The 12238-nt window shown below is 40.1% G+C and overlaps 1 protein-coding gene across 16 annotated transcripts in view; it reads left to right on the top strand.

Annotated features, from left to right (window-relative positions):
- The window catches only part of NCKAP5 (NCK associated protein 5), a 942960-nt gene that overhangs the window by 823039 nt on the left and 107683 nt on the right, over nucleotides 1-12238 (top strand). For all 16 annotated transcript variants that reach the window (XM_073241351.1, XM_073241347.1, XM_073241344.1 and 13 more), the window contains one exon: nucleotides 9274-9375. In XM_073241351.1, coding sequence (XP_073097452.1) covers nucleotides 9274-9375 — 102 coding nt within the window. The remainder of the gene's footprint in view (nucleotides 1-9273; nucleotides 9376-12238) is intronic.

Raw genomic sequence — 12238 nt, 5'->3', positions numbered from 1 at the left:
TCTGTTCATAGTTCATAGTCAGGACTCAGTACATAGTAGATACTTCAAATGCTTCTTGGACTAATTAGAGTGGAGGCTCCCAAGGACAAAGTCTGCTGTCTCATACTCACCCATCTTCCTGCCAGTCCTTACCCTGCAGGTCCTCAGGGCACTGGTAATGGAATTTTGGAAGATGGAACAGATCTGAGATACTCCGGTCATCAGTCTAAGCTGCAGAGGCCCCAGATAAACTTCCTAGTCACCAAACCAAACTTTCCCTTAGGCAGCCACCAGATAATCAGGTTGTCATGGTAGCAAGGACCCTGAAGAAGGTTTTGAATATAGCTGTGGAAGAATTGTTTCAAAAGTGTTTTATAACCTTGGATCCCAGAGAAGTAGAAAAGAGGATATAGAACCATGTCCTTTGCAAAGGCACCATCCAGAGCAAAATGGTATTTAGTCAGGGCACCTAAAGATTGATATGCAAGGCAAGTCTAAAGGTTGTCAGGAAAATAGTAAGTGCAACAAGGATCATTCATTGTATATGGCTGAAAAAAAATAGCTATAAAATTTTTAGACTCTGAAGTGAGGTCAAATCTTGACAAATGTATTTTCTAAAGGGCCTCCAGGAGAACATTCGAAAGACATATTCTGTGTCTCATCAGCAGGATGACTGAATGCAGATACTGTGTTTTATCTTTGCACCCTAAAATGGAAATAATGGCATAATTAATTAAACATCATTTTTCATCCAAAAAGATTCTGTCCTAGGCTCAAATTTTTATAAATCTGAGAAATGACCATTTAATACTCAGTTATGTAATATGCAGTTATATAATACTCAGTTTTGTAATAAATTCTTAATGGAACAGAATGAAACCTGTGAAATGTGAACCAGGGGTCTGCCACAATATCTCCTGATGGGATTTGGAAGGGCTGATGCAAAATCACATCTGTGAGTATGGCAGAAATGTAAGTAAAATGTAAGTCTGGTGTGTGACTGAGGTAAAACTTTGGAGGTTTTCTTTTTCTTTTGGAAGATAATTTGGCAAGTAAAGCTTCCAGAGAAAAATCATCTTAATCGACTTAAAGCTATTTTGGGTAATTTCCTTGAATTTCCTTTCAGAGCCTTATGAATACCTATGAAAACTGCGTTATTAGCCAACAAGAAACAAAGCTCATTCACCTGGTTATGTCTAATTCGGACCCATATTTAGAACAAGTCCCGAAACATACACCAAATCCACCACAAATGTTTTCTACCCCTATTAACAGAGGATATCCAGAAAGGTGAACTCACAGGAAATCATATAAAGTTTGCTTTATCAAAAGATTCAGAGGCTGTCATAGTAGCCCACTCCAGACTTGCTTCCCTTGCAGAGGGATTAAAAAGAATGGAAACATGGCCCAGGGCCCACTTGGGGCTGAGTTGAAGGAACAGGAATGGGGTTCTAGGAAACTTTCTGGAAGCTGTAAGTTAAGATCAGCTCTGCAGAAATTAAAGAGGTCACTAACAAATGGAAACTCATCCCATGATCCTGGCTAGGAAGAATTAATATTGTCAAAATGGCCATCCTGCCCAAAGCAATATACAGATTCGATGCAATCCCTATCAAATTACCAACAGCATTCTTCAATGAACTGGAACAAGTAGTTCAAAAATTCATATGGAACCCTCAAAGACCCCAAATAGCCAACACAATCCTGAGAAGGAAGAATAAAGTGGGGGGGGGATCTCGCTCCCCAACTTCAAGCTCTACTACAAAGCCATAGTAATCAAGACAATTTGGGACTGGCACAAGAAAAGAGCCACAGACCAGTGGAACAGAATAGAGACTCCAGACATTAACCCAAACATATATGGCCAATTGATATTTGATAAAGGAGCCATGGACATACAGTCTCTTCAACAGATGGTGCTGGCAAAACTGGACAGCTACATGTAAGAGAATGAAACTGAATCACTGTCTAACCCCATACACAAAAGTAAACTCCAAATGGATCAAAGATCTGAATGTAAGTCATGAGACCATAAAACTCTTAAAAAAAAACATAGACAAAAATCTCATGGACATAAACATGGGTGACTTCTTCATGAACATGTCTCCCTAGGCAAGGGAAACAAAGGCAAAAATGAACAAGTCGGACTATATCAAGCTAAAAAGCTTCTGTACAGCAAAGGACACCATCAATAGAACAAAAAGGTGCCCTACAGTGTGGGAAAACATATTCATAAATGACAGATCCGATAAAGGATTGACATCCAAAATATATAAAGAGCTCACATGTCTCAACAAACAAAAAGCAAATAATCCAATTAAAAAATGGGCAGAGGAGCTGAATAGACAGTTCTCTAAAGAAGAAATCCAGATGGCCAACAGGCACATGAAAAGATGTTCCACATTGCTAATATCAGAGAAATGCAAATTAAAACCACAATGAGATATCACCTCACACCAGTAAGGATGGCCATCATCGAAAAGACAAACAACAACAAATATTGGCGAGGTTGTGGAGAAAGGGGAACCCTACACTGGAGGTTCCTCAGAATACTCAAAATAGAAATACCATTTGACCCAGGAATTCCACTTCTAGGAATTTACCATAAGAATGCAGCACTCCAGTTTGAAAAAGACAGATTCACCCCTATGTTTATCACTGCACTGTTTACAATAGCCAAGATATGGAAGCAACCTAAATGTCCATCAGTAGATGAATGGATAAAGAAGATGTGGTACATATACACAATGGAATATTACGCAGCCATAAGAAAAAAACAGATCCTACCATTCGCAACAACATGGATGGAGCTAGAGGGTATTATGCTCAGTGAAATAAGCCAAGCAGAGAAGGACAAGTACCAAATGATTTCACTCATATGTGGAGTATAAGAACAAAGGAAAACTGAAGGAACAAAACAGCAGCAGAATCACAGAACCCAAGAATGGACTAATAGTTACCAAAGGGAAAGGGACTGAGGACGATGGGTGGGAAGGGAGGGATAAGGGCGGGGAAAAAGAAAGAGGGCATTACAATTAGCATGTATAGTGCATGGGGGGCACGGGGAGGGCTGTGCAATACAGAGAAGACAAGTAGTGATTTTACAGCATCTTACTACGCAGATGGACAGTGACTGTGAAGGGGTATGTGGGGGGGACTTGGCGAAGGGGGGAACCTAGTAAACATAATGTTCTTTCTGTAATTGTAGATTAATGATAACAAAATTTAAAAAAAATGTTTATAAAGCAAAAAAAAAAAAAAAAAATCCCTGATTCAAAAAGATACAAGCACCCCTATGTTTATTACTGCATCATTTACAATAGCCAACATATAGAAGCAACCTAAGTGTACATCAACAGATGAATGGGTAGAGGAGATGTGCTACATATATGTGGAATATTATTCAGCTATAAAAAAGAAACCTGTCCTTTGCAACAACATAGATGGATCTAGAGATTATTATGCTAAGGGAAATAATCCAGGTGGAGAAAGAAAAATACCATATGATTTTCACTTATTTGTGGAATATAAAAATAAAGCAAAACAAAATGAACAAAACATCAATAGACTCAAAGACAGTGAGAAGTGACTATGGTTACTATGGGGGAGGGGTTGTGGTTGTTGGGTGTGGAGGTAGAGGAGGATAAAGGGGCGCAAAAGTACTCAACCATAATATCAGTTGGTCATGGGGATAGTAGTACAGCATTGAGAATATAGTCAATGATTCTGTAACATCTTCCTATGTTGACAGATACTAGTGTACTAGTTGGGGTGGGTGAGGTTTTAGTAAGAAGGGTAACTGTTGAACTATTTGTTATATACTTGAAACCAATATAAGATTGTACATCAACAATGCTTTTAAAAAAATGCTCTACTCTCTTTTCCCTGTCTATTCTATTTGTTCATTCCTCAGTGCTGTGACATCTACCACCTATCTGATTTCAAATTAAAGGCCATTTTTTATTGAGTTATAATTATTTGCAGAAAAACACACAAACCTTTAAAGGAAATAATTTTTTTTAAAAAAAGATGCCAGTGGTGAGTGGGCAGATTCCAAAAAGACCCCCAATCCTCTGCTTTTGAGAGTAGAAACATACCTTCAAATGGGTGGAGCGTAGAGTGAATAGAATTCAGGGAAACGTGGTTGGTAAAGATTCAGCACTAGATCATGTGGCAATGACAGGCCTTCTCACTTTACAACTGTAACAGGAAATCAAGAATCGTGGGCATAGAAGCCATCCCCTTTGACTGAGAGACCTTTTCCTCAAGAGGGAAAAGCAACTCTGGAGAATATAAAACAGGGCCGAGGTAGAATATCAATCCTGAAGGTATCACCAAGGTTAAGTAAATCAAGGATATTGAAGCAGAGCAGATTAAAATCCCTAATTCATGTCCACCTTCTGTTGCTGAACCTAAATTGCTTGTGGTGGTGGAGTGCATGAATGTGATATGTGCCATATTCACTCTCATAACTTCTCTTTGTACATGTGTTTGGCTTTTAATGGCGGGGGTGGGGGGAATCAGTGTATGCATGATTATGGTCTTAGATTAATTCTCTCCCCAAATTTGAATGAAGAGAAGGGAGTGATGGTTAAATGATCCTTTTTGTACTTTCCTCTTTACATCTCAGACTGAGTCATTAATTTCTGAAATCCTGACATGAAAACATTCACACATTCTTCTCCAATCTTATTCAGTACATTAGTGAATACAAAAGCTGCCCATCACCCTATTTCACTTGATGTTTTCCAACCTGCTTCCCCATGCTGCCCACATTTCTCAGATGAAGATCTGCTTTTTACCCTTCACCTTGTGCCACTAAATAAGGTCTCAGTGTCCTCCTGGCCTCAGCAATCAGTGTCTTAGAGCTAAGATATCATCTCCATACTGAGCAAAATCCCAGAGGCAGACTTCTATTAAGTGCAGCAAGCATTCACTGAGTATCTAACGAAAGGCAGCCCTTGCATGAGGAGAGAAATGGAAAATGGAAAACTGGCCTTCCAGCCAAGCTCCAAAAGCCTCAAGCACACTATGGTCTCTGGCTTCCGCCACCACCATCAGCTGGAGAGCTGTAGGATCTCCACTCCTCTGAAGGGGTCACTCCACCTCCATCTGCCAGATACAGGACAGCCAGCTGGTGCTGGGCACTGCCTGTTGAGGACAGGTTTCTCTGTCTTGCATTACAGATTCAGGACTGTGCACAGTTCTGATGGAAGGCAGGGTAATCCACCACATACAACCGACCCACTGCATGTTCCTGGCACTGGCAGGTCCCCGCAGCTGAACTTGGTATTTTACAGTGGTACAGGGTGGGTATTCGATGGATTGCAACATACCTGAGCTCACCTCACAAATTCCTCCTCCCCTGCCCCTGCATAGTGACAGAAAGTCGGCTTTTTCTCCATGAAACTGGAAGTCCTCGGTGTGAGAGGTCATTTTGGCCTACTGATGTAAACATTTTATGTCCATGTGTGAAAACTTATATATGATGGTCTCTGTTTGTCTGAGAATATGTGTGTGGTTGATGGACAGACTGAGTGGCTACCCTGTGTGCTGCAAAGTGCTTATATTACAGGAGGGCTTTATCAGCCATCAATCTCATAGAACTGATCGTCCTCTTAAGATAATAGAGCCTGCACACAGGAGCTATTCAGCAATTCATACATTTCAGTTAAGGGACCAAAAACTGGGAATGACATAAGCCTGTGGGCTGGAGATGATGCGCAGCCTTATGCGGGGCGGGGGTGGGGGTGGGGCGCATGCAGTCCTGAATAGCAGGCAGCTTTTAGATAAGTGGGCAGGAGCAGGGAGAATGTGCCGTGGACAGATGGACAAAAACATCAGCTGAAAAAAGAGAGGCGCCTATTCCAGAGACAACGAAGCTAGTGTGGCACAGAGAGAGAGATAGAATGTTACTATCAAAGGAGGCACTTGAGCAAAAAGATCTCATCGATCTCTGGTTTGGAAGTGTGTGAGGAGAGAGGGGTCTCTGTTTCTAAGACCAAGTGGAATCTCAGTTCCTGCAAGAATGTAATGGTGTGAGGTCAGTTCCAAACTACACTGAATATTCTTGCTACCTCTTAAATCTAACCCATTTTTTTAAAAAGAAACTCATGTCTAAGTCTAGGATTCACCTAGATTCACAGGTTAAAGATTTCAAGTTTGAAGTATTTCAGGCAAGGGATTTTATCCAGTTGGATACTAACAGTAAACATGAACTATAGATATGTATTTGACAGAGAATTTGCTCACTAACAAAGCAAGGTGGACTTTTTTAAGAGGCCACAGTGTTTTCCTGTGAGTTATACTCTTTCCTCTTTCTGTCCATAACTTTAAATGAATTTCCCATGTATCCATTCTACTGGCTTTTCACTGAGACCTGAATTAAGCACAGATAGAGTAACAGCACCAGTTTGAAAACTCATGTACTTGCTCTCTTTTGTGCTTTCACTCTGTCTTTGAAAATATACTTATTATAGTATTATATATTATATATGCATATGTAAGTATGAAAATATATGCTTTTCATAAAAATTCTTATAAGTATAACATCTATGGGCATGTGAGCCCATGTGGTTATTTAGGGACATTACATGAAAAGGAGATATTTACCTACCATTTTCCTGCCTGCTGCCATAACACAGAAGAAGACTGCTTTCCAAGTCAGTTTTTATGTTCCTTACATATATGGAAACTACAGCTATAAATGCTTCATCTGTACCTCAGCATTTAAGAAATTACCAACCACCAACCCCCCATTATGACAGCTAGTTGGCGTAAGGCTTTGTGAATTTGAGCACACCACCTTCTTATCCTTTGTGACTGTAGCAATACCCCTGTCTACCTGTGAGGTAGGTTAAATAGCCACTTCCATCCCTCTGTGGCAGGCAGGTAACCTGAGACACAGAAGGTAAAATTACATTCCCAAGATACGATAAAACCTATACCTTAAACAGGGTTGGAACTCAGGCCTCCCAGCTCCTCACCCTAGGACCTGTTCTCTTTGCCACCTGACCGCATCAATTTCAATGGAGGAAACTGACCATTTGAATAAAAACTGTTGAAGTATAACATCATTGGGAGAATGGGTTAATACATACACATATTCATGCAGAAAGCAAAGGATGACATCATGTATTTGATAAGGAGAGAGTGCAATCATGAGCCGAGTAAGTCAGATATCTAATCTATAAGGACTCTTCCCCCAAGTCACATGATATACCACTCAAAATCATCATTTCCTTTCTTGAGTGTCATTTCTTGTAACTCCTGGGACTCTTTGCATATTGATAAATGTATTCTTAGGTCTCGGAATGCTATTCTTTTGGCACTTGCTCAATCTTTCAAACCTGTATCTGTGGGTGCAGGGGTGGGATATAAAGACATCTTTTTTCTTTCTGAACTACAATAAGCTTCAATTGGGTACTTACTGAGCATTGCACACTCTGACAGGTCCTGGGAATTAAATGCCCCCAGAAAATTCAGATTCTAGAGGGAATTTGAGGTAAGGATTATAAAAATTGGGCAGAAACAACATCCTGGTTCTAATTATCTACTGATGTCTTAGCTCTTTTGGTGAAATTAGAATTTTCAAAATAACAGCTAACCGTTCTAGGATGTTTTGGGGAGAATGGGTTAATACATACACATGTTCATGCAGAAAGCAAAGGATGATATCACATATTTGATAAGAAGTACATATAACCATAAGCCAAATAAGTCAGATATCTAATCTATAAGGACTCTTCCCTCAAGTCACATAACGTACCACTCATGTGGTATGCTTACTATTTATAAGGTTTAATTTGCACATGTATATATGGAGCCCTGATAAATTAGGATAAACGTTTTCAAGTCAGGAGATACGTCTTGAAAATGTCAACTCTTTGGGATTTAGCTATCCGAGGCAAGATTTGAAACAACAATTAACTCACTACTAGTCAGTGTTTCTGCTTGTTTTTATCTAGTGAAAGTAACTCCACAAACAGGGTGAGAGAAGCACAAGAAATGTGAAATAAGAATTTATTTGGTGTGCCACTGATAAGCGGGAGAACTAATTTTTAGCAGAAAAGAATGCCTTACCCCACCCCCGCAGAGGGGTGCAGCACAGCCCCACCTCAGCACTCATCCTTCAGACACAATGTCTGCTGAGTGACCAGCTAACCAGGTGCATAGGGCCCTCACACAAGTTCAGCCTGAGAGGAGTCAGGTGGGGAGCAGAACAAATGTGCCTCACCTCAGGGGAGTTCACAGTCCCTGCTGATGGCATGGTAGGTCTGCTGGGATGAAGTGACCCATGAGGCGACCTCTGCACTCTAAGGTGACCCTAACATTAACTACTGGCAGAGGCTCTCAGACATTTCCCAAATGAACATCACTATGCAGCAAGGCCTCACCAAGGAAAAAGAAGAGAAAAACTTCAGAGGTGAGGGAGGCACGCTTAGCTACATTATTTACTTACTGGATTCGACTTTTGAGTGTCTGAAGTCACACAAGTGGTAACCAAGACAAACCAGGCTATAAGCACCATTTTCAAAATGTCATCAACCTAGCAGAAACATTAGACATAAATCGTGAGTTTTATTGTATTTGCAATTAAACAGATCAAATTTAATGTCCACAGAAAAGCCTTAGTAATTAGGATAAAGATTAATATAGTGAAATGTCCCTGGTTTAGCAGGCCTCCCAAGCAAAGCTGAAATAAAGAATTGAGTGTATAAACGAAGAGCATGTGAATATTAATGTGCAAAATCCTCCAAGTCCCCAGATCCCTGATGCAATTATTTTCTATTCGCATTAATTGTTCCTAACAGATGACATTAATGACTTTGAGTTAAAGTGTGGCCAAGGGAAGATTTCACAAGATCCTTGCTGTTTAGAAATAAGGCCACTTTTATAATTATTTGCTTGGATATTAGCCACTGCTCAACATAATAAGGTTAACACGGAGGTGTTTTTTAATATGAGTATCAAAAGTTAATTTGCCAACTAGCCAATAAGTATATTGAGTTATTTACATTTTCCCTGCTCTTATTACCCAACTGCTACTTTTTTTTTCCCTATTACTTATTTTCCAACACTGAGAGACTGTGAAAGTGTGCTTACTATTTATAAGGCTTGATTTGCACATGGATATATGGAGCCCTGATAAACTAGGATAAACTTTTTCAAGTTAGGAGATATATCATTTCATCCAGAAATGTCAACTCTTTTGAGATTTAGCTGTCCAAGGCAAGATTTTGAAACAAAATAACAATTAACTCACCAATAGTCAATGTTTCTGCTTGTTTCTAGAAACTTCACTCACGCATCTTCGATCTTTCATCTGGGGATTTGCTCACAGAGGTGGAAAGCAGCCGAAGTCTAACACAGTCACAAACTGGTGCTGAGCTGCATGTGAGTTTCCCTGTTCCCTTCAGAACGCCTGTTTAGGTTGTTATTTTCCTTCCATCAAATATGATGTCACAAGTGAACCGTAAAGCGCGTCCTTGAGGCTTTGTCAGGCAGCTAAAAATGCCTTCCTTTCTTGTGTTCCCTGAAATTCAATATCATGTCCCCCAGCTGATAGAGTAAGCAGAAAGTGTCACTCTGGGCAAAAATATCATAAATCTTGGCTTTGTCCCCAAGATACCTTTTTGGGTATTGATTACATCTCAAAGTCCCTGAGAAATGGTCAAGGAGCTTTTTATTAAAGCCCACATCCCATATTATTCATCCCTCTTTTATGATATATTATGTATGAACTTTTAAAAATTCATGGGCTGTACATTTTTTTTTCTTTAGCTAGGGTTAGCTTTGTGCTTACTTGGCAAAACTTTAACCAGTCTGGCTTTTAACTTTCATTGACATTAAAAGAAGTAACTTGAGAAACACAAAAGCCAAATAAATATACAATGAAAAAATGTTAGGCCTAAAACAGTGACAGATGAACATTTGTGGATGACTGGCTTTTTATTTTACTGTATAATTTTATCAGTGTAGCTAGGTTAGTCTATATCAAAGATGAAGACTGGAATTAAGTTTCAGTGGAATGCTGTCACTTTAAACATTCATGAAGACCTTTAATGGTGTCCAATCTGTAATATGGCCTTAAGGTCAGGAATTTTTTTAAGTGTGCAGTTTTTATCCAAGAAACTCTTGCCTTCATTCTTTCCCTGTATCTCTCTCCTTTGTTAAACTACAGTTGTAGATTGTGTATCACATGTCTAAGGATTTTAAAGCATATGAGTTGCTTCAGGTGGTAATCTAAAATACACAATGAGAAAAATACACTTGGAAAAGCACATAGTCATTAAGATAATGTTGTGATAGAAGCCAATGTACATTTTCTTGGCAAAAAAGAATTTTAATAATCATCACTATCTATTGCTAATTATGACTCTTCCCAGTAGTATGCTTGGTGGTCTGTTCATGTCCAGGAGTTCTGCTTATTGTCAAGGGCCTTACCTGGTGCTAGAGCGTGATGGCTGGGACCTGACATCAGACTGTTGTACTGGTGTGGTGATCTTTGGCAAGATATTAACACCTCCATGACCCTGTTTCCCCATCTGAAAAATAGGCATAATGTTATTTCTTTTCTATCTCTGAGAGACGTGATAAGGACTAAATGAGGAAATGTAAATAACACAGTACCTCTAACAATATTGTAGATCTTTGCTGCTTTAGTACCAGCCTGTTCTTCTTAAACATGTGACACCATGCCAAAGCCACAGAAAATAATGGGAAAGATGGAGAATGATAACTGAGAAAGGTATCTACTGGCATGTCTCTCCAGAGCTCATATCAACAGTTCCCGGAAACACAGTGCACCCGCCTATGGCTATTGCTCAACACTGTTTCTATGTACAAGGCATCAGACAACATTAGTTTATCAAGAAGTAAATACAGGGTCCCCTCCCCTAGGAAGACTTTAAAATTATGATTTAGTTGAAGAGCCAGGATGCATGTATATTAAATTTTTTTTATATAATACTAGCAACACCTAGAAATTGCTAAGCGTTATTATATGCCAGGGGCTGTTCAAATTCAGTGATCTTATGTAGTAGGTGCTTTCATTCTCTCCATTTACAAAGAAAGAACCTGAGGCATGAAGGGGTTAAGTAATTTCCTCAAGGTCAAAGAGTTAGCAAGTGGAAGGTCCAGGATTTAAGCCTACAAATGGCCTCAGAGTCTAAGCACTCAGCCACTGAAGAGTTAGTCACAGCAGTAGATAATCCTACATGATAATTGTGCTGCTGAAGGAAACTGAGGGAAAAAGAAATTTGCTTTGCAGCCATGATATCAGAGATTCTGGGTCCCTTATTAAATTCAAATGTTAATTGTCAAAGGTGGGGGAAAAGTCAGGAGGAATTTCCCAGTAGGGAGGATTGGCCCCTTCTTCTTCTTTGCTAAGTATTACTCTGTGAGCATGATGACACAGACACACACACCCTCTCCCAGTGCCCTGGCCCATGGGAGGCTCAGACCATTCCTTTTGTACTGCTCCACACAGCCCTGGTCAGACTGGGAGATGACACAGCATGCCACCAGGCAGGACACAGAGGAGGTGGCCCTCCCTGCTCAGAGCTTCCTCTAGGGGCTTTCTACTCAAAGCCCAGGTCCTGGGCTAGCAGCACTGAAGCACCTGGGAACTTGTAAAAATACTCAGGTCCCACCTCGAATTATTGAATCAGAACCTGCATTTGACAAGATCCTGGCCCATTCGTGTACACATTCAAGTGTGACTTAGGACACTTCTCCTTAATTATCCCCAACCCCAACTGTCTCCACATGACAATAATGGGTCTTCCCTACCTCCCTGAACTATCCTCTGTCACATCTGGGCACTCAAGTTCAAGATCAAGGGAGAAGCTCTTCTGTAGCTCATCTTCTGAGTTCTAATTTCCTGCCATCTTACTCCCACATCTATACAGGAGATGCACACATGGGCAACGACTGGGTAAGGATGCCTCCTTGTTAAAAGAGGCCTGGGAATTGAGTTGAGTTGTAAAAATAGATATATTTTGATAGGCATAGTGGAAAGGGATAGATAGGAAAGATAGAGAGAAATGCATACAAGCTTTATTTAGTACCTTGGGAAAAGACAGAATATAAACTGTAACCAAAAGCCATGCCGAGTGTGAAAAGGGCTGTTACAGAAGTTTAGATCTGGGGGGCCTCGCAGGACACAGACACAATCTCTCTCTGGATAGTAGACATATCTGTTGTAGGAGAGGTAGTCCTAAATAAAAACCATCACCCTGCTTGCTCAAACAATAAA

Source organism: Manis javanica, chromosome 7, assembly GCF_040802235.1.
Source record: "Manis javanica isolate MJ-LG chromosome 7, MJ_LKY, whole genome shotgun sequence".
Classification (NCBI taxonomy): Eukaryota; Metazoa; Chordata; class Mammalia; order Pholidota; family Manidae; genus Manis; species Manis javanica.
This window is presented reverse-complemented; position numbering and strand designations above follow the sequence as displayed.